Source organism: Molossus molossus, unplaced genomic scaffold, assembly GCF_014108415.1.
Source record: "Molossus molossus isolate mMolMol1 unplaced genomic scaffold, mMolMol1.p scaffold_m16_p_1, whole genome shotgun sequence".
Lineage (NCBI taxonomy): Eukaryota > Metazoa > Chordata > Mammalia > Chiroptera > Molossidae > Molossus > Molossus molossus.
Genome location: NW_023425344.1, coordinates 116,511,214 through 116,534,486, shown reverse-complemented (window position 1 = coordinate 116,534,486; position 23,273 = coordinate 116,511,214). Strand labels below are relative to the sequence as shown.

General features: G+C 36.0%; 1 protein-coding gene across 1 annotated transcript in view; it reads right to left on the bottom strand.

Moving 5' to 3' along the window:
* The window catches only part of LRRC49 (leucine rich repeat containing 49), a 192,114-nt gene that overhangs the window by 19,314 nt on the left and 149,527 nt on the right, over nucleotides 1-23,273 (bottom strand). Inside the window, exons 12-14 of the mRNA XM_036263468.1 lie at nucleotides 19,866-20,103; nucleotides 18,568-18,753; nucleotides 12,583-12,692 (exon numbers count right to left, since the gene is read on the bottom strand). Of these exons, the coding sequence (XP_036119361.1) occupies nucleotides 12,583-12,692; nucleotides 18,568-18,753; nucleotides 19,866-20,103 (534 nt within the window). The remainder of the gene's footprint in view (nucleotides 1-12,582; nucleotides 12,693-18,567; nucleotides 18,754-19,865; nucleotides 20,104-23,273) is intronic.

Genomic DNA, 23,273 nt, shown 5'->3' with positions numbered 1-23,273 from the left:
CTGATGACCTCTTGGTGCATGGGTTGATGCTCAACCACTGAGCCATACCAGCTGGGCTAATTGCATTTTGAACACAGAACATGGAATCTGTTGACATTTGCTTTATGAATAGTATTTGGTTAATTTTTATAAATATTCCATGTATACTTGAAAATAATGTACAATCTGCAGTTGTACAATGTGCAATGACACAAAATATTGTGTCTAAATGTCCATTAAGTCATCTTTTTTCTATTAATTTCAAAGGTATACGAAACTTTCCCAATGTAATGTGGATTTTCAGTGCTGTCAACTTTTGGCTTAAAAGTTTTTAAGGTTAGGCTAATAGGTGCATAAAAATTAAATGAGCAGATTTATCTTTATATTACTGATGAACTGAACCTAATATCATTTTGAAATTATCCTATTTAAATTTCTAGTATTGTTGTTAACCTTAGTCTATTTCATCTTCAACGACTATTCTGTTTTTATTTTGGTTAGTATTGATGTTGTTTACCTTTTACCACTCTTTTTACTTGCAAACTTTATATAACCTTATGTTTCAGACATGTCTCCTAAATTTAACTTCATTTTTTAAATTCAGGCTGACAATCTTTGGCTTTTAACCTGAAAAATTGCATTTTATCATTAAGGTAGATTGGTTATATCGATAGTCATAATTAATGGTTCCCTTGAATCCATGCCCTTTACAATGTGATTTTGCAGCTACGTAAAGTCTACCTCCAAGTCCCTTAAATTTTGGTCTGTGACTTGCTTTGACCAATAGAATGTGGAAAATAACAGTGTATGAGTTCTTAACTTAGGCCTTAAAAGGCTACCCATGTTTCCACTCTCTCTTCAAACCTTGCTTCTGTCATAAAAACAAAACCAGGCAGATTTCTTCATTATGACAGACCATGTGAAGCAGAGACAAGTTGTCCCAACTAAGGGCCTTCTTAGATCATCATACAGCCAGTCAACTCCCAAACAAATGACAGAGCCAGGCTAGATCAGCAGAGCTGCTTTCCCAACCCACAGGTGACTGCAGATGCACAAGGAACCTGGCTGAGGGCAGAAGAACCACCCAGCTGGGTGGCAGGGAGCAGGGGTGTGTGTTTTGTTTTAAGCCACTGACTTTTGGTACAAATATAAGTGCTGATATAGCAGTATAGGTTAAATTCGTCATTCTCTTTTGTTTCTATTTGACTCACACGTTCTATACTTTTTATATTTTTCTTCTCCTCATCCTCCCAACTCTACTCTTACTAGTTTGGAAACTATACATTCTTTTATTTTTTGGTTACCATAGGAGCTACAACATGCACTCTTAACACATTGACATCTATTGTTAATTACTGTATCACCATCCTAGACAATACAAGAATCTAGAATACTATATCTCTGTTTACTCTTTCCTAATACATACTACTGTTGTAGTATATTATATATATATATATATATATATGTTTAAAAAATTTGTTAAAGACTTGTTTATTAATTTTTAAGGAAAAAAAGGAGAGAGAAGAAGAGAGAGAAATATCAATGTGAGAGCAAAACATTGACTGACTGCTTTCTGCATGCCCCACACTACCAACAGGGATCAAGCCCACAACCTGGGCATGTGCTCTGACTGGTAACTGAGCCAGTAACCTTTTGGTATATGAGAAAATGCCCAACCAACTGAGCCACACCTGGCCAGGGCTTTCTCCCCTTCCCTTCCCTCCCCTCCCCTCCCCTCCCCTCCTCTCCCTTCTTCTCCTCCCTTCCTCCCCCTCTCCTCTCCTCTCCTCTCCTCTCCTCTCCTCTCCTCTCCTCTCCTCTCCTCTCCTCTCCTCTCCTCTCCTCTCCTCTCCTCTCCTCTCCTCTCCTCTCCTCCCCTCCCCCTCCCCCCTCCCCTCCCCTCCCCTCCCCTCCCCTCTCCTTCCTTCCTTCCTTCCTCTTTTAAATACGTTTTTATTGATTTTTTTAGAGAGGGAAAGGGAGAGAGAGATAGAAACATTGATTGGAGAGAGAAATATCCATCAGCTGCCTTCTGCACACCCCTTACTGGGGATCAGCCCAAAACCCAGGCATGTGCCCTGACCAGGAATTGAACCAAGACCTCTCAGTCTGTGGAATGATGCTTAATCCACTGAGCCACACTGGCTGAGCTATTTCTATATTTTTAAACTCCACTATATATTGTTATTGTTACGCCTCAATATTCATTTAGCTTTATCCTACAAACTTAATAATTTCCTTGCTCTTCAGATCTTCTTGTACATCAGACCTACAATAGAGGATCATTTTCCTTCTTCCTTAATTACAAGCTTTATTATTTCTTTTAGTGCAGGTATACTGGTGAGAAATCTCTTGGGTCTTATTTTTATTATTTTGTTTTAAAATGTCTATTTCATCTTCATTATTGAAGGACCTTTTTTGCTGTGTATAGAATTCTAGGTTGGCAATTAGTTTCCTTCAGTATTTTAAATGATATCATTCATTATCCTGTATTCTGGCTTTCACTGCTTCTACTGTGAATTTAATTGATGATGTGGATTCCTTTTAAATTAAACCCTCTTTTCCTGGTTGTTATTTTTTTTAAAAATTCACTTTATAGTTGGTGCTCTGTTGTTTCACTGTGATGTGACTAGTGTAGATTTCTTTTAACAAATTTGGAAATAGCTGAGTTTATTTAATGTGTAGATTTGTATATTTCATCAGTTCTGAAAAATTATTTGCCATTATCTCTTTAAATATTACCTCTAATTTTTACTCTCTGTTGTATCTTTCTAAAACTCCAATCAACATATGTTAAACATTCTAACTCACTCCATCTTCAAATTTCTTAACCGCTTTCTGTGTTTTTTCTTTGGGATGTATTCTGAAAATTCCTCTAGCCCATTTCCCAGTTTATTAATTCTCTTCTTTTCATAAAACTTTAAAAAATATATATGTTTTTTATTGTTTTGTTTTTTTTTTGAGAGAGAGGGGAAAGAAAAGGGTGATAGAAACATTGATGAGAGAGAGAGAAACACTGATCAGCTGCCTCGTGCATGACCCTTACTGAGGATCAAGCCTGCAACCCAGGCATGTGCCCTGATCAGGAATTGAACTAGGACTTCTCAGTCCATGGGAGGACGCTCAGTCCACTGAGGCACACCGGCCTGAGCTCCTTTTATGAAACTTATGTTTCAATATATTCCAATCAAAGGCAGATATTGAGTTTGTGGAGTCTGAACAGCTATAACTTTATTGTCCCTTTTTCAAACAACATGAATACAAAATTGTGAATATAAAATGCCATTACATTTCTGTCCTTCATTTTTTTAAATTGTTTATTTGTTTATTTTTTGATACGTGCCTCTAGCGGGAACTGAACCCAGGACTCTCTGGTCCGCAGGCAGATGTTCAATTGCTGAGCCAAACCAGCCAGGGCATTTCTGTCCTTCAAATATGTCCTACTAATTCTCTTTTCAACTGTATCTAATTGCCTGTTAAACTTCCTAATTAAGTTTTAATTTTGCTTATTGTATTTTTTCATGTATAGAACTTCTTGTTCTTTCACATCTGCTAGATCACATTTTATTTATTTATTTTTAATAAAAAATTTTTTTTTCTTTATTGATTTTTAAAGAGAGAAGAAGGGAGAGGGAGAGAGAGACAGAAACATCGATGAGAGAGAACATCGATTGGACACCTCCTGCAAGCCCTCCATTAGGGATTGGTCTCACAGTCTGGGCATGTGCCCTGACCAGGAATCAAACTGGCAACCTCTTGGTGCATGGGTCAGAACTCAACCACTGAGCCACACTGGCTGGGCTAGATCACATTTTAAAATTTCCTCCTCTCCAGATATTTTCAACCCTTTATATCATGAAATATACCAAGAATAGTCATTTTATAATCTATGTGTGATAATGCAAAAATCTAAAGTATTCATGGGTCTATTTCTTTTTTTTTTTTTCTCGCTACTTCTTGCATATGGTGCTTTATTTCCTAGTGTGCTTGTGTGTGTGTGTTGGTCACTGTCCTTAAAAATTATCCATGAGGGCTTGGTTTGTGTGGCTTAGTGGTTGGGTGTCCTCCTATGTACTGAGCGTCACTGGTTCGATTCCCAGTCAGGACACATGCCAATGTTTCAGGCTTGATCTCCAGTAGGGGGCGTGCAAGAGGCAGGCAATTGATGTTTCACTCTCACATCAATGTTTCTCTCTCTTTCCCTCTTTCTTCCTCTCTCCAAAAATCAATTAAAAAATTATCCATGAGGATTCTTTGAGATAGGATAAAAGTAACTTCCTCCAGAGAGGAGGTGCATTTGCTTTTCCCAAGTATCTAGAGATAGTAACGTTTAAACTTTGATAGTATTTTAACTGTCCATGTATTATACATTCAGGCTGCAAATCTACAAGAAGACTGACTTTTGCTTATAATTTCTTACAGGCAACTTTTCCCCTTTTCTGTTCAAACCAAGGCAACTTGAAAAATGTTGAGAGTGGGATGGAAGAAAGGTTTATTTCTGATACACCCTTGCCTTAGTGTAGCCATTTGGGTTCTAGCTTAATCTTGGGAAGATCTCAATTTACATTCACCACTTGAGATGGGATCCTAGGCTGTGATTTCTATCCTTCCTTCTTTGTGGTTAGAAAACCCAAACTTTAACTTTCCCTGAAAGGCCTCTAGGTCAAACAGAGTCTGCGTGCTCACCTTCTCAATGTTCTTTTTTTTTAAAATTTTTTTCTTTTACTGATGTTAGAGAGAGAAAGAAAGGAAGAGAGAGATAGAAACATCGATGAGAAAGAACATCGATTGGCCACCTCCTGCATGCCCCACACTGGGGATTGGGCCCACAACCTGGGCATGTGCCCTGACTGAGAATTGAACCGGCAACCTCTTGGTGCCCGTTGACGCTCAACCAGTGAGCCACACCGGCGAGGCTCTCAATCTTTTGCTCTTAGATCTTGGCCTAGTAATTATGTTATATATTGTCATCTCTTCAATACTTTTATGGGGCTTTAAAAAAAATTTATCCAGCAGTTTTAGTTGTTTTTAATGGTGAAAACAGCCCAACTCACATTTTTAGAAAACAAGTCCAACATAGTCTCAATGACAAGTTTCAAATTGTACAGATGTACACAGAGTAAAATTTGAAAACCACTTTTTTAAAAAAATTATTTTTTAAAGGTTTTCAAAGATTTTTAGAGAGAGAGGAAGGGAAAGATAGAAACATCCATGTGAACGAGAAACATCGATCAGCCACCTCCTGCACACTCCCCACCAGGGATCAAACCTGCAACCCAAGCATACGCCCTGACTGGGAATTGAACCAGGACCTCTCAGTCCATGGGACGAGGCTCAATCCACTGAGCCACATTGGCCAGGCAAAAATCTCTCTTTTTTTAAATTAATTTGTTTTTGTTATAGATGTTACTCCTTTTCCCCCCAATTGACACTCTCCTCCCCATCCCCAGCTTTGTTGTCTATGTCCATCAGTCATGCATACATGCATATAAGTTCTGTGGTTTGTCCCCCCACCCCTTCTGAGGATTGTCAGTTTGTACTCTACTTCCATGACTCTGGGTCTATTTTGTTCATCAGTTTGTTTACTTCATTATATCCCAGCAATAAATGATATCATGTGATATTTGTCTTTCTCTGCTTGGCTTGTTTCGCTTAGGATAATACTTTTCACGTCCCTCCATGATATCGCAAAGGATAAGAGATCTTTCTTTCTTACAGCTCATAGTGTTCCATTGTGTGTATATACCAATGCTTTTTTATCCACTCGTCTACTGATGGACACTTGAGCTGTTTCTAGATCTTAGCCATTGTAAATAGTGCTGCTATGAACATGGGGGTACACATATTCTTTCTGATGGGTGTTTCAGGCTTCTTAGGGTATATTCCTAGAAGTGGGATCACTGGGTCAAATGGTAGTTCAATTTTTAATTTTTTGAGGTAATACCATAGTGATTTCCATAGTGGTGCACCAGTCAGCATTCCCACCTGCAGTTTACTAGGGCCCCCAAAAACCACTTTTCAACTACACCACCACCAGTCCAACATCTACACCCTTCCAGGTGCTTATTATTATTATTTTTTTGTTTCCTTTATATGCCTCTATATTTATATACATATTTATTTTGTTGTTTTTTATAATAACAGTAGGTTATAATAGAAATAATGTTTTATGCCTATTTTATTTAATTAACCATCTGTCTCTGGATTATTTCATGCCAGAACAGAAAATCTAACTTAATCTGTATCTACCTTAATGTATAATGACCACATTGTAGATAGCATCATACAGATACTACATCCATAGTAAAACTAGCACGGTGTATTTAGTTTTCCCTATTATTAGGCATTTAGTTACTTTCCAAAGTTGGGTTACTAAAAACAGTAAAGCAATGGCAGCCTTGTACATAAATCTTTTATGCCCATATGTATGCATTACAATAGGATATATTCCTTGTACTAGAACTCTGCATTCAGAAGTAAGACACATACTGCAAACTACCTTCTCCAAGTTATACTTTTGCTAACAGTATAGAGTGTACATCTCCCTGAATACTAATAAATCCTTGATATTATTGGTTTAAGAATTTTTAAGTCAATCTAATTGGCAAAAAATGTCTCATTATTTTAATTTAAATGTAATTTCTTTAATTACAAGTGAGTTTGATCTTTTCTTATGTTATTTGGCCATTTGTAATCTTGTGAATTCTCTGTTCATACACTTTGATTTTATTTCCTATCATGTTGACTGTCTTTTTTCCACTAAATTTATATAACTTCTTAAAAAATTTGTTAAATGCCCTGGCTGGTTTTGCTCAGTGGTTAGAGCATCAGCCTGCAGTCCAGAGGGACCCGGGTTTGGTTCCCGCTAAGGGCACGTACCTTGGTTGCAATTTGGCCCCAGCCCTGGTTGGGTCATGCAGGTGGCAACCACTCGATGTGTCCCTTTCACATCGATGTTTCTCTCTCTTTCTCTCTCTCTCTCCCATTCTATCTGAACAAAAAATGGAAAAATGTCCTTGGGTGAGGATTAAAAAAAAAAAATTGTTAAATGAGTTGCAAATATATTCTCCCTGTATGCTCATGTCTTTTGACCGTATTAAGTTTTTATCATATAAAACTTTAACATTTTTGTGAGTGAAATGTGTCAAACTTTATAGAAATATTAGAAAGTACAGTAGAATAATTTTTAAAATTTGGGATGATGAATGCCTTCCTAAGATACAAATTCATCTTGTTTAGTTTACTGAGAAATTTCATTAAGATTTTTCAGTGGAAATTTATTATTTAATTTGAATAAATTTGCATCTTTTTACTATCAAGTCTCAGAAATCATTAATAGTGCACATTTCTCCATTTCTTAGACTTCCCTTTTCCTAATTTCAATGTTTACTTCACAATTACTTTGTGTCAGGTGAATTTCCTGGTGTTTTATGTTTTTTTTTTTTAATTTTTTAATTTTTTTATTTTATTTTATTTTTTTTTATCCTCACCCGAGGACATTTTTCCATTTTTTGTTCAGGTAGAGTGGGAGGGAGAGAGAGGAACAGAGAGAGAGAGAGAAACATCGATGTGAAAGGAACACATCGAGTGGCTGCCACCCTCACGACCGACCAGGGCCGGGGACAAACTGCAACCGAGGTACGCGCCCCCAGTGGGAACCGAACCCGGGTCTCTCAGGACCGCAGGCCGACGCTCTAACCGCTGAGCCAAACCGGCCAGGGCTGTTTTATGGTTTTTATTGCTTCTATAAATAGTATACTTTTTCTAAATTATTTTCAATAGTTTATTATTGTAATGAGGAAATGTTAATTATTTTTGTATGCTGAGGTGGTATCTGAACTCCTTGTATATTTTGACTAAATGTTTAATAGCCCAGTTCTTAGATTTTTCTTAGAAAATTATCTTTATAAAGAGTGAATTTTCACTTTTACTGGACAACTTTTCATTTTTCAATTTCTTCTTTCGTTAAAGGTTGCTGTTATCTTTATGAATTTCTTTCCTCCATATTATTTTACTTTACTTTGGTATTTTCTAGCTTCTTGAATTAAAAGCCTCATTCATTAATTTCTAACCTTTGTTTATATATATATATATATGATATATAATTATGATATGATATATATGATATATAATTTCCTCTCAGTACACCTTTAGCCATATCCCACAGGTTTTGACATATAGTATTTTTGTCAAATTCATTTATATGTGACTTATGCCTTTGATTTTATTTTTCAATTTTTAAAAAGATATTTAGAGAGAGAGAGAAAGAGAGAAAGGGAGAAAGAGATAGGGAAACATTCATATGTGAGAGCAAAACATCAATCAGTGCCCCCTACCAGCAATCAAGCCCACAACTCAGGCATGTTCCCTACCTGGGAATCAAACCCACAACTTTTGATGCATGGATGACACCCAACCAACTAAGTCACACAGGCCAGGGAGACTTTGGTTATATTTTATTCTTTAACCCAAATAATATATTTTCTGAAATCCTTTTTTTAAAAAAGGAATACAATAATTATAATAAAAAGAAATAAGAACAAAAAATAATACAACAGAACAAAAGCTAAAAAGATAATTTGAGTAGTACATATAGACATAAGGAAAAGTAGGCTTCTACATACTTTGAGACCCTAGGATCCCTCAGTTCAACTTACAGGGATAATCATTAAAAACAAAACAAAACAAAACATACCCAGCCAGTGTGGCTCAGTGGTTGAGTGTCAACCCAAGCACTAAGAGGTCGCAGGTTCGATTCCTGGTCAGGGCACAGGCCCATGTTGTGGGCCCAATCCCCAGTAAGGAGCATGCAGGAGGCAGCCAGTCAATGTTCTCTCTCATTGATGTTTTTATCTTTCTCTCTCTCCCTCTCTCTCTAAAATCAATAAAGAAAAATTAAAAAACTAAACACAATTTAAATTATACAAGGATATCTCTGAAATCATGCCCCATTTCTCACAAATTGCAGCATTTTCTGCAGTTGTTCTATACCTTACATTTTTACTTTCTCCAACATATTAAAGACTGTGTCATATCTGAATCTCTATTTTTAGTGCTACTAGTAATCGGTCCTCTACTGATGGACATTTAGTGAGCTTTAATACATTTCCTATTATAAACACTGGCTGCAGTGAAAATCCTTGGACACATACATTGGTGCTTATATTAAAAATATTATCTGTATAGCTCTGGCCAGTTTAGCTCAGCGGTTGGAGCATTGACCTGCGGTCCAGAGAGTCCTGGGTTCGGTTCCCGCTATGGCACGTACCTCGGTTGCAGTTTGTCCCCGGCCCTGGTTGGGTTGTGTGGGTGGCAGCCACTCGATGTGTCCCTTTCACGTTGATGTTTCTCTCTCTCTCTCCCTCCTACTCTATCTGAACAAAAAATGGAAAAATGTCCTCGGGTGAGAATAAAATTATATATATATATATATATATATATATATATATATATATATATATATATTCTGTATAATAGTCCTTTAAGTGAAATCACTAAGTCAAAGGGCATGTACTTAATAAAAATTTATTAGGTACTGCTAAGTTGTGAAAAAGTTGCCTCAATTTTCATTAACACCAATAGTATATATGAATCCTGTTTCATCATGCTTTACATTATCAAACTTTTAGTCTTTTCCCACAAAGTTACCTTAATGTTTTAAAATTTTCATGTCTATAGTTTTGATTGAGGTCAACATCTTAATTTTTAAGTTTAAAAGCATTTATCTTGTTTTCTGGAAACTTGCTTCTCCTGTTTCTTCGTTTTCCCAATTCCAACTGGACAAGCTTTTGGCTCATTATTTTATATTATAATTATAGAAAATTATCCGTATGAGTATACCTTTCGGGATATACATAGATTTTATTTGAGCTTAATATATGTCCAATTTTTTCCTAAACATTTCTTAAGTGTTTGAATAGGTTTTATTTATTTATTTATTTTTAATGCATTGGGGAATAAAGTTCTGGGAATAAAATTCTAAATACAGGGAGGGGCAAAAGTAGGTTTACAGAAGTTCATATGGAAAATAATACAATAATTAATAATACAACAATAAACTCTGTTCTGTATACTCACAACTGTAAACCTACTTTTGCCCCACCTGTATATTTATTTGATAAAATGTGTTAACTGAATTGTTCAAGTCCTCAATATTCTTTTTTATTTTGGTTTATTTGATCTACTGATCAAATCGATTAATATTTATCACAATAATTATGAATTTGACAGTGTATACTTGTATTTCTTAATATATTTAAAGTTGTCATCTTGGTTAAATTAAATTTAACATTTTTATTTTTTTTAGTGGATTATAGTTTTTGGTGTCATGAATTCCATTATCACTAATATTAATATTCCTGCATTTTTGTTGTGGTGGTCAGCATTTGCCTGCTATGTATTGTCCATATCTTTATTTTCAACATTTATATATTGCTATTTTTAGGGGTATCTCTCAAAAACAACATGTAACTCAATTTTTAACCTAACCTGAGAGCCACTATCTATTAATAAGAGAATTTCATTAATTAATATTTATTGTGATAACTGATATGTTTTTCTTTTTGCTTCCTTTCCTGCTTTTTGTTGATCAGTGTTTTTTTTCCTTTTAGTGATTTAGAAATAATACATCTAATCTTTTTTCTAATGACAGCCCTTAAAATTTTAAAATACACTGTTAAACATATATTTTTCCATCAATTTCTGGTGTTAACTGTTACCTATAATTTTTCTAAACAGGGAAAGAGACTTGGCAAGTTTAATTTCATTTTTCTTAGAATTTTCTTGGATTCTTATTTTCAAGTTATTAAATATTTTTATCATGCATTTTATTTTTAGACAATATAATTTATATTGATTTCTTTCCCTATCATCAGTTCTTAAATTTATTGCTTCCTATTTCTCACATTCACTGTTAATTTTGTAGCTTTACCTCCCTCAGTATTTGTTTCTCGGAGTGTTTCTGTAGGTTTTCAATGGCATTACGATTCCACCAATTAGATACAGTGATACCTCGGTTCTCGAACATAATTCGTTCCAGGAGGACGGTCGAGAACCAAATTGTTCGAGAACCGAAGCAATGAAACCCAACAGGAAATAATGGAAACTGGATTAATTCGTTCCAAGCCCCAGAAAATGCCTATTTACTGGCCTAATTTGTATATAATATGTAGAAAAACATAAGTCTCAACAAGAAATAAAAGTGTACAGTATGTCTAAGGGTTAAATTCAGTGTAAAGCGTGACTCTCTCCACAAAGCGTGACTCTCTCTCTGCACTCACACTGATGACGCGAGCAAGGCGCGCTGGGCCGAATGAACGCCATTCGGCTCAACTCGGCTCATCTCGGAAGTTCGAGTTCCAAATATTTGTTCGGATTCCAAGACAAAAGTTTCTCGAATCTCCTGGTCGAATACCGATTTGGTCGAAATCCGAGGCGTTCGAGAACCGAGGTATCACTGTACACCTGGGTTAAGATCTGAACTCAGCACTGAGCTAAGTGGGGAAGTAAGAGTAGCACATGAGATGCCTGTTTTGTTGGTATGAATTACAGCAGGGCTGCATGCTTCTAAAGCCAGGTTCTGGGGGAAGAGTGGGAAAAGCAGCGTAGTTCAAGTGATATGATTCTAGGGTTCACGTTGGGACAAGTCTCCCGATCACCCAGCTCCCTGACTGTTCCTTGGTGGGCTGGCCCAGTCTACAGAGTTCTTCTCCAATTCTTCTAATGATTTTGTAGATAGTGAATTCCTTGTAAATCAATGATTTTCTACTTATTCTAGTCAGACTGAATTCTTATAGCTGAATCATGACTGGCAGACCATCCTCGGCTTTTCCCCCTCCATCTATGCCATAGCCTGTCAGTGAATATATTCTGTCAGGTACACCTCTTCTAAGTATTTTTCAAATTATCCTCTTCTCCAGCTTCACTGCCTTAGTCCAGGCCCTCGTAATCTCTCTCCCAGACTACAGACTAGCCTCTTATTAGTCTCCATTCCCTCCATGCCCGTCTGCTCAAATAGCAGCCTTTCTAGAACATACATTTAACCACACGATTTTTGTGCTTAGTTACAAAGTGTTTTCACTTTTGTTTTCTATGGATTGCAAGGCTCTTCAAAATCAGACCAGAGTCATCTTCCTAGCTTCATTTCCTATCACTCTTCACAATCATCCCATGCTCCGATTATACGGAACTATTTCCAATTCCTGGTGCCTCTGCAGATCTCTTCCCCCATACCCTCTACCTGAGATGCTCCTACTGATTCCTGAAGAACTAGATAAAGTGTTACCTCCTTTGTGACACTTTCCCCAGTGTCCTTCCAAAATGTTGTTAGTCTCTCCTATGCTCCTCTTATATGAGCCACAGGAAACATTTTATTATAATTGCTTATCTATATATTTAACCTATTAGCTTATAAGCCACACAAGAGTGAAGACTTTGTCTTATTCATCTTTATATCCCCAACACTTTGAATAGGGCCAACCACAAAACAAACCTAGGATAAATGTTTGTGAGATACAGAAATGGCACAGTGAAGAGGAGTGTGGAATCTATTCCTTTTTCTAGTGCAACAATAATTATTTAAAAACAATAGAAATTAAAGGTTACCTGGCATCACCCAGAATTGAAATCACACGGTACTGGGGTAACTCGGAAGATGCTACATGAGCTAGCATTCCAAAGAGCCTCTCAGCCATTATGATATCATTCTGTGTCACCTGAAGAGATACAATGGGGACGGGTAAAAAATGACACTGTCTCTTAACTTGATACAACTACCATACTTCCAAAGAAATGTCCTGATTAAATATTTTCTTTTTAGTCCAGGAACGTATCTCCTGGGCTATAAGAAGAGTTCTCATTGATATTTCATTTTCTTCCCTGAGCTTAATTAGAATAAAGATGTATAAATGTGGCTCATGGTGAGGGAGGATGACTAGAAGCTGAGTTTGCACTGACTTAGCAGCTATATTTTCTGGGAAGTATACTGAAGCAACTTAGATTCTTAATGAACTTTTCAGAAACCATATAGCTTCTTGGAGTAGAATAATGAAGGGCAAGGGGGAAATTTCCAAGTGGCATTGAAATAGATTCGTTTTAATGTTTCAAAGGAAAAACAAGGTGGTGTTCTGACCTTGTTTTTATAAGGATAATTTTGTCCTTGCCTAAGAGATAACACATTGGATTAGCAAGGATACTTCTGTTCTTTATGAAGTCATGTCTGCCTTCCACGCTACAAGGATTCACTTGTCACAGGTATTCCCTATGAGGGTTTATTAAGATGTTAAACAAGAAAATACTAAAAGCAGGACTTGGATTACTATCTGGGCATATTTTCTTTAATGTGAAATAAGGTGGCTTGCATTTTAAATACTATTACTTTGTTTATATAATTCAGTGGTTCCCATCCAGGGGCTATTTTAATCCCTAGGGAACAGTTAGCAAGTCTGGAGATATTTCTGGGTGTCACAACTGGTGAAGGGGTGATACTGGCATCTAGTGGGTAGAGGCCAGGGCTGCTGCTAAGCATCCCACAATTCATAGAAGAGACACCACAACAGAGCTGAAGTTGAGAAACACTGGTATTGTTAAATTTTGAATCTTTTAAAAGTTCATTCATGACACTAGGTAAAATATACTTCACAGGCATTTTCTAAAAAATAAACCCATAAATCACAAGCATCTTATGAATCAGTACAGACTGGTCCCTTCCTTTCCCTAGCCACTCCTTTAAAAAATATACATTTTTTTTTTCATTGTTGACAGTATTACAGATGTCCCCCATTTTCCTCCCTCTGCCCCCCCTCCACCCAGCCCCTGCCCCACCTCAGGCCTTCACATTATTGTCTGTGTCCTTGGGCTATGCATATATGTATATAAACTCTTCGGTTAATCTCTTCACATCCCCTGCCCCTCTAAGATCCGCCACTCTGTTCCATGCATCCATGCCTCTGGACCTATTTTGTTTACCAGTTTATTTTGTTCGTTAGATTCCACATATTAGTGAGATCATGTGATACTGTCTTTCTCTTTGTGGCTTATTTGACTTAGCATAATACTCTCCATGTTCCTCCCTGCTGTCACAAAGGGTAAGAGATCCTTCTTTTTTACAGATGCATATTATTCCATTGTGTATATAAACCACAGCTTTTTTACCCACTCATCTACTGATGGGCACTCGGGCTGTTTCCAGATCTTAGCTGTTGTAAATAGTGCCGCTATGAACATAGGGGAGCATATATTTTTTCTGGTTGGTGTTTGGGGATTCTTAGGATACATTCTTAGAAGTGAGATTGCAGGGTCAAATGGCAGTTCCATTTTTAATTTTTTGAGGAAACTTCATCCTTTTTTCCATAGTGGCCACATGTACCAGTCTGCATTCCCACCAGCAGTGTACTAGAGTTCCCCTTTCTCCATATCCTGGTCACACTGATCAATTGTTGATTAGTTGATAGTAGCCATTCTGGCAGGTGTGAGGTTATCCCCTCATTGCCATTTTAATTTGCATCTCTCTGATGATTAGTGACTTTGAGCATTTTTTCATGTGTCTTGACCATCTGTATGTCCTCTAAAAAGAACTGGTCCTTGGCCTATTTTTACAATTGGATTGTTTGTTTTCCTTTTGATGAGTTGTATGAGTTCTTTACATATTTTGGAAATTAACCTCTTATCAGATGTATCATTGGCAAATATGTTCTCCCATACAGTGGGCTCCCTTTTCATTTTGATGCTGGTTTCATTTGCTGTGCAGAAGCTTTTTAGTTTGATGTAGCCCCATTTGTTTATTTTTTCCTTTGTTTCTCTTGCCCTAGCAGATGTATTAGTGAAAATTCTGCTGTGTGTGATGTCTGAGATTTTGCTGCCTATGGTTTCTTCTAGGACTTCTATGGATTTGAGACTTTCATTTAAGTATTTTATCCATTTTGAATTTATTCTTGTGTATGGTGTAAGTTAGTGGTCTGGTTTCATTTTTTTTGCATGTACCTATGCAATTTCCCAACACCATTTATTAAAGAAACTGTCTTGCCCTGGCTGGTTTGGCTCAGCGGACAGAACATCTACCTGCGGTCCAGAGAGACCCGGGTTTGGTTCCCGTTAAGGGCACATACCTTGGTTGCCGTTTGTCCCCAGCCCTGGTTGGGTCCTGCGGGTGGCAACCTCTCGATGTGTCCCTTTCACGTCGATGTCTCTCTCTCTCTTTCTCTCTCTCTCTCTCTCTCTCTCTCTTCCTCTCTCTCCCTCCCACTCTATCTGAACAAAAAATGGAAAAAAATGTCCTCGGGTGAGGATAAAAAAAAAAAAAAAAAGGAAACTGTCTTTATTCCATTGTGTGTTCTTGCCTCCTTTGTCAAATATTAATTGACTATAATGGTTGAGTCGATATTTGAGGTCTCTGTTCTGTTCCATTGATCTATATGCTTGTGACAACAGCATGCTGTCTTGATTGCAACTGCTTTGCACTATAGTTTGATATCCAGTATTGTGATGCCTCTAACTTTGTTCTTCTTTCTTGAGATTTCTGAGGCTATTTAGGGTCTTTTTTTATTCCATATAAATTTTTGAAATATTTGTTCAAGATATGTGAAATATGCTGTTGGTATTTTAATAGGGATTGCATTGAATCTATAGATTGCTTTGGGTAGTGTGGACATTTTAAAGATGTTAATTCTTCTAATCCATGAACAAGGTATGTGCTTCCACTGGTCTGTATCTTCCTCTGTTTCCTTTCCTAATGTCCTGTAGTTTTCTGAGAACAGGTCTTTTACCTCCTTGGTTAAGTTTATTTCTATGTATCTTATTTTTCATTATTGATGCAATGGTAAATTGGATTTTTTTTAGTTTCTCTTTTTGAGAGTTCATTATTGGTGTATAAAAATGCCATTTTTTTGGACGTTAATTTTGTATCCTACTACTTTGCTGAATTCATTTATTACATCCAGTAGTTTTTTGGTGGTATCTTCAGGGTTTTCTATGTACAATATCAAGTCATCTGCAAATAATGACAATTTTATTTCCTCTTTTCCAATTTGGATGCCTTTTATTTTTTTCTTCTTGTCTGATTGCTATGGCTAGGACTTCTAGTACTATGTTGAATAAGAGTGGTGAAAGCATAAATTCTTGTCTTGTTCCAGTTCTTAAGGGAAATGCTTTTAGTTTTTGCCCATTGGATAAGATGTTGGCTTTAGGTTTGTCATATATGCCTTTATTATGTAGAGGTATGATCTTTCTATTCACACGTTGCTGAGAGTTTTTTATCAAAAATGGGTGCTGGATTTTGTCAAATGCTTTTTCTATGTCTATTGATATAATCATGTGATTTTTTATCTTTCATTTTGTTTATATGATATATCACATTTATTGATTTGCAAATGTTGTACCAGCCTATACCCCCAGAATAAATCTCACTTGGTCATGGTGTATGATCCTGTTAATATATTGCTATACATAATTTGCTAATATTTTGTTGAAGATTTTAGCTTTCATGTTCATTAGAGATATTGTTCTGTAATTTTCTTTCTTTGTAGTGTCTTTATCTGGTTTTGGAATTAGGATAATGCCAGCCTGATCAAGAAACAAAGAGCACCCAAATAAATAAAATCAGAAATGAAAGAGGTGAAGTAACAACTGACACCACAGAAATACAAAGGATGAACATATATATGAACAACTATATGCCAACAAACTGAACCACCTGGGTGAAATGGACAAATTCCTAAAAACATACAATCTTCAAAAGCTCCATCAGGAAGAATCAGAAAACCTGAATAGGCTGATAACAGCTAATGAAATTGAAGCAGTAATAAAAAAAAACTCTCAGCAAATATAAGTCCTGGACTGGATGGCTTCAAAGGTGAGCTTTACCAAACATTCAAAGAACACCTATCCTCCTCAAACTATTCCAAAAAATTCAAGAGGAAGAAACACTTTCCTATATTTTCATAGTTAATGAGGCTGCTGCTCTGCTCCCACAAATCCTTCCTTTAGCTGACAACTAAATCGTGTGGTCTAGTATAGTCACCTAGTGGTCAGTGCAGGCCACTACTCCATTTTTTATTTTTGATGTTCATAATTCAATTTAACTCTATCTCAAGCAGTATCATTCTTACACAAAGAGAAATAGAAATATAATACATTATTATCTATTGCCATGGATGAGATAAGCAGCTTTATTTCAGGTGTTAATTAAAGGGTCAACTGTCTCTGGCTTTGACATTTTTGAAACTTTAAATAAAAATAAATTATATTGGTTCTTTCTCATTCTTTTCTGTTTCCTACAATTATAGCATATGATTCCTTCCTAGTTCTATAATAAATTATTATTTCTAGTGGTGATCCATGTCTGGGTAAGTATACTGTCCATGGTGGAACTGGAAGTAGCTTTGGAAACCTTTTGGACTAATTATTAGGTGTGACCAGGGATTCATAATCTGGGGAAGTACCAAGAGGGTACACAAGAGTACACAAGACTGAACCAAATCTCTTAAGAACTAGCTAGAGAAACTAATACTCATAGAAGGCTCCAGATTTGCCCTTATTTTTGACTGATGGTTGATACTGTGGTTGTGGGCTTACTCTGGTTGATGCAAATTTCACAATGCTTTTTACACACTGACCCAGAGACCTCCAGTCTACTAATAATATGCTGGATTTGTGGAGTTCTGGGCCAGAAGTACTTGTAGTGTATCAGCTGCAGGGAAAAAGAAGAGGCTGTTAATACCATGCCAGCAAAGTTGACTACAGTTCATTTACAATAAAGAGGTCTTCTGAATTTTAAGAGATAATCACAATAATACTAACAGCATATTTAAGATTTTTTCCTTTAGAGGATTAGTTCAGTTCACTTCAGGAAGAAGTATAATTTCTCTCTTTTATTCCTAAATAATATTTAAAGAGAACATGGTCTTTGGATGGCTGGGGGATTACCCTTGTGACCAGCTTCGCAGAATCAATTTGAAAAATAGCTTTTTATTAGTAACTTTCCAGTTATTCAGGCTCCAGGCCTGAGCTATGCAGTGCAGATATGCCACAGGCAGCTTATACAAACTACTAACGAGGTGGTCCAAACATTTATTTATGCTTCTTATACTTTTCCTCCTTCTCCTTTCTTCTTTTGTGATCATTCTTCTTTCCCTGTGTACATCCCTTTTCCCCCCATTTTGCTCTTCCCTTCTTCTACCGCTACTCTTATTAGTTGACATTTGGGTGTTATTTCTCCATCCCTTCTTGCATGCCAGGCAGTCTACAAAGCACTTTTAAAAACACAAAGATCACATTACCTATAGAAGTAATCTTTTTTTATTTTAAACTGTTATTTTACCAACTTTATACTTCTCTGAATGCTTACAAACAACAGTAAAACTATTTACTATTCATCATGACCTTGTTATTATTTTATTTTCAAAATTTGTGTAGTGCTTTATAAGTTTTAGAATAAATAGATTTTTAGCTTTTTGACATTTTAACAGTCAAGATTTGAAACAACAGTGTTTCTCAAAAGTTCCAACATGCTTACTTAAATTTCTTACCATTTGTATAACTATTTCCCTTAAAAAGGAACCCTTTTATTCCACAGTGACTTAGTGTTTAGCTTACCTCTGTCCCATTTACTTTCTGCATATTAAAATGGCTCAGCCTAAACAGTACATAGTATTTCCAGAGGGTAAAATTGACAACGGGATTTCCTTGAGGATCAATTGTCAACTGGTCAATGCGATGGAGTTGTGCTAATGCATTGAATTGCTGCAGCATTACAAGATTTGTTTCCTTGAATTTAAGGTGCTGCAATAATAAAACACACAAAAAAAGAGCTGAATGTTGTTTAACCATATTGTAAAATACTAACATTAAAACTTTATTGATCACTCTCTAAGTAAATCTGTAAACTTAGTTAATATGTTTTCTATTACATTAAGTCAATCAACTGAATGAAATCCATTAATCCATCCAATATTGAATTCATAGTGATTTCCCTTCTGCAAAGGATACCCTCCACTTAGTAACAAACTAAAATCCTTAAAAATTACATAAATACACAATAACTCATTACAATGATTTTATATACTTTTTGCTGAAATTAAAATTATAAAAGAATGATTAAAAATAAAATTTTCAGAACTTTATAAATACAGGGCTCAGAATGTTTCTGAGAGAACTAATTAGCCATTATACCTGTATCTTGCTATTTACTATGCAGGCTAGTTAAACTGGCTACAGGAAAATCAAGTCACTAAAACTGAAATGCTAATGTAAGTGTTCTGTCTGTGAAATGATGCTCTTTTCTAAACATACTGTCTGCACTTCTATCTATATTATTTAGGAGAATGATGTGGGGAGACGCTATACAAAGGCTAACAGAGACAAACACATCAATAATAATTCAAGTAAGAATGCATGTAAATCACAGTTTCTGCAAATGCATACCAATTAATAATACAATAATACCATAATTGGAAAAGGCTAACTCTAAAATTAATTTCAGTGAGCTACTAAAATTATTACAAATGTTGTGAGAGGACTATTATGAAAATTATATAAAAATGTGCATGTTCCATTAATACCAGGTACAATAAATGAATATATAATATATGGTTAAGTGAGGTCCTGTTGAATGCTTTACAAAGTAGAAAGAAACAATATGAATACAGTTATGTTAGTCCTTTATACTCCATAAAGAATCATTTTCTAGAGAGAGAATTTTCAATACTAACAGAAAGCTGCAAGGGCATTTATGAATACTACTTTAAATCGCAGGTCCAGAAAATCAACACAAAAGCTTAGTCTCCCTGCCAGATGGAAATTGCATAAGTAAGAGTTAAAAACAGGTGTTTAGCCTAAACATATAAGTCATGACTGAGAATAATTCAAATAGACTACTAAAAGGAAATGTTTACCAGAGAATTAGGGAACTTCATCTTCAATTTGGGAAGCACTTGGACTATTTCATCAAATTCTATGAAAGTGAAGGACACTGTTGTCACCATCCCTGCTGTTTGAACACTCCAATTCCGATCTAGAGATTCCAGTGCGCCTGAGCCATACAGGAAAAGCGTGTCCCCGTCCAGTTCAACAAGGTGTGTGTCTGTGACAGATAAACCTTGTAAAGCATTGGTGAGTACTGAGTCCAGAGACCTGAAAAAGTGAACATACAATTTTAAATGATAGTCTTATCATGCAAAGTAAACAACAAGACTATAAAGACCTGTTGGGAAAGGTATTTAAAATTCTATATTCACTTTTTCATTTTAATAATTAAATCCAGAGCACCAAAGACTAATTTTCAATAGAATACCTGGAAGTTTTGATTCTTCTAGTCATACATTTATTTTTAATTTTTATTGTTGACACTATTATAGATGTTCTCATCCCCCAACTTTGCCCACCTCTACCCGGCTCCCATCCCTCCCCCTCCCCTCTGGCCATCACCACACTGCTGTCTGTGTCTGTGGGTTATGCATAGGTGTTCTTTGACTAATCCCTTCACTTTCTTTCATCCAGTCTCCCCCTCTTCTAGTCATAATATTTTAATTCACAAAGAAACACATGTGAATAAAAAATACCTTTAAACCCAAATTGTTTATGTCAATGAAAGATAATTGATATTCTACTTAGTTTTAAAACAATCCATTTAATGTACCATGAATATGTTTTCATGTCAATACAAATAGGTTTTCGTAACATATAAAGTATTTCACTGTCCAGCTGAAAAATAAAAAACCACATTTTACAAAACACTGTTTCTATAGCAAGAACCACATAATACAAAAATATGTTTATAAAACACCTGGGAAGACATAAAATAACTCTTAACAATAGTTAATCTCTCAGAAGTTGGGTTAAGGGTTAACTTTGACTTTCTATTTTTTAATACTTCCATGTCGCTTAAAATTTTGCAAGTGTATACTACAATTATAAGCAGTAAAATTAATGAAGATGTCCTCCCCATTTTGAAATAAGAAATGATGAAAAACAATCCACTATTTATATAATATGTACACCTATAAAAACTCTTCACATACACTACTCAATATGATAGTTGATATTATTTCCAATGTCGGAGCCACATTTTCTGTAAAGGATACTTAAATGATAGCCAGAGAAGAAAAGAAATAGCTTGATCCAACTCAAATTTTCTGCTTTTACCTAATCTCGAGCAATGCTTGGCCTTTGTTCTGTTTTCATTCTGGTGTTTACTTTCAGATTCGCCCTGTCTGTCAGTGCTTGCTCCCCTTCGTGTCTCTGTGATTCTGTACATGCTCCAATGCTTTGCTTCTCAAACTGCCCCGTAATCACAGGTCTGCAATTCTGCCACCTCTGTTGGATAGTGAGTTCCTCGAGGCTAATGACTATATTTTTCATCTTTGGGGGTTCTGGGGCCTAGTAACGAGCTTCTCATAATGTATATTGAATAACTGCATTATTAAAGACCTTCAAAATTTGTATAATGATGCTCTTGGGGGATAAAGCTGGCAAACCATCACCCAGGTTTTACTAGACTTATGTGAACATATACGAGCCATCCCAGATTTTCAACCTTTTTCATCTCATGGCACACATAAACTAATTACTAAAATTCTGCAGCACACAAAAAAAATATTTATTTTTCGCCAATCTGACAAAAAAAAAAAGTATAATTTTGATTCATTCACACTGGATGACTACTGTTGTGTTGGCTCTTGTCATTTTTTATTTGACAACCTAAGGGAAAAGAGGTCAGTGCCCATGACTAAATAGTCAGGTACTGCATGTTTAGAAAATTTTTGTGGCGCATAGGTTGAAAGTCGCTGGTCTACACAATAACAAGCAGGCTATTATAATATAACAGCTCTAAGTGAATGTGCAACAAAAAGCCTTGATTTCTGTCAGACTAGTGCTCAAGACAATAATTATTATATAAAAATAATCAAACATTCAATGAGCAGTAGTAGATGAAGAATCTTAGAGGACAATCCTATAAAAGTAAAGGCTAATAATGGAACAAAAACAAGAAGAGAATTAAGAACTCCTTGTACTGTGCTTTGTATAATAGATTTGTGTTGAGCTATGTGGAACATATAATCATTTCTGGAATAAGAAAAAGGATAGGAGTTACATTTCACTGCTACTAAAACAAAGAAGGCTTGATGGAAAGGGTGCACACCCGTAATAGCACTGCCCACCAGCACAGCAATTACTGTTTACTTGTCTGTCTCTGTCACTAAACATGGTGATCCTTCAGGGCTCGAACTGGGTCAGATTCGCTGTAGTAGAACCAGCATCTAGCACAGCTCCTAGCACGTTGTGCACAATAATATTTCTTGTGTGAATTAATGAAGTGAGACAATTAGGACTTTTTTTTAGTATCTCCTGAATTGTATAAAGGATTCCAACCATAAGCTGTGGTTTGAGCAAAGGGCAGAATCAGTGATCCAGACACAGGTAGGGTTAGCAAGAAGTATTCTCAGGTGAGGCAAAGGCAAACAATGCAAAAGTAATGTCAAGGAAGAAATAAAAGGTAGCTAGTTGATGGAGTGATGCTTGATAGCCATGACACTCAGCAAAAGAAGTGTGTTTTAATGTAAAAATGATGGGAAATCACAGCTATGTATCAAAAACATGAATAAATCCTTTGAGAAGTGGTGTTGTTTTATATTATATATTTGGAAGTATCTTGCTTTTCTTTATCCACATGATTAAAAGTTTAAGAATATAAACTACAGATTGACCTAAGGTGGTGACTGTGGAAACAAAAACCACTCCTAATCCTAATCTCCCACCTGCAGAAGAAGAGAAAACAGAATTTAACAGGAGATTGCTAACCCAGAACACTATGCTGAACATCCCTTACAGACCAGATGGGCACTCTGTTGTTGTTGTTTTTTTAAATGATAAAAGCAAACCCTTGGCTGATCTCTGAGTTTGATCTCTAAGTTGAAGACTTTTTTGGCTCTTGTACACCTATATCCAGTTCTCTGGTAATTTAATGCCTGCCTGTGACTACTCAATTTTGGGGGGCAAGTTATTAAATTTCTTTGTAGTTTCAGTTTCCTGGTATGTAAAATGGTGACTTATACATATATTTTCAAAGTTGTTATGGAGAATATAAGTGATACTCTAAACCATGCTTAGCTCACTACATTTTAGTGATTATTATTAATAAAAGAAGAGAACATAAACATATCAAATATTTAAAAGAAAATAAAGGTAGGACTTAGTGATTGATGGCAGGGAATGAAGGAGAGGGAGGAATCAAGTGTGATTCAAATGTTTAGAGCAGGTGACTGGCTCACTTGGTCCAGTTTCCTACCCCTACCCAGTCTAAA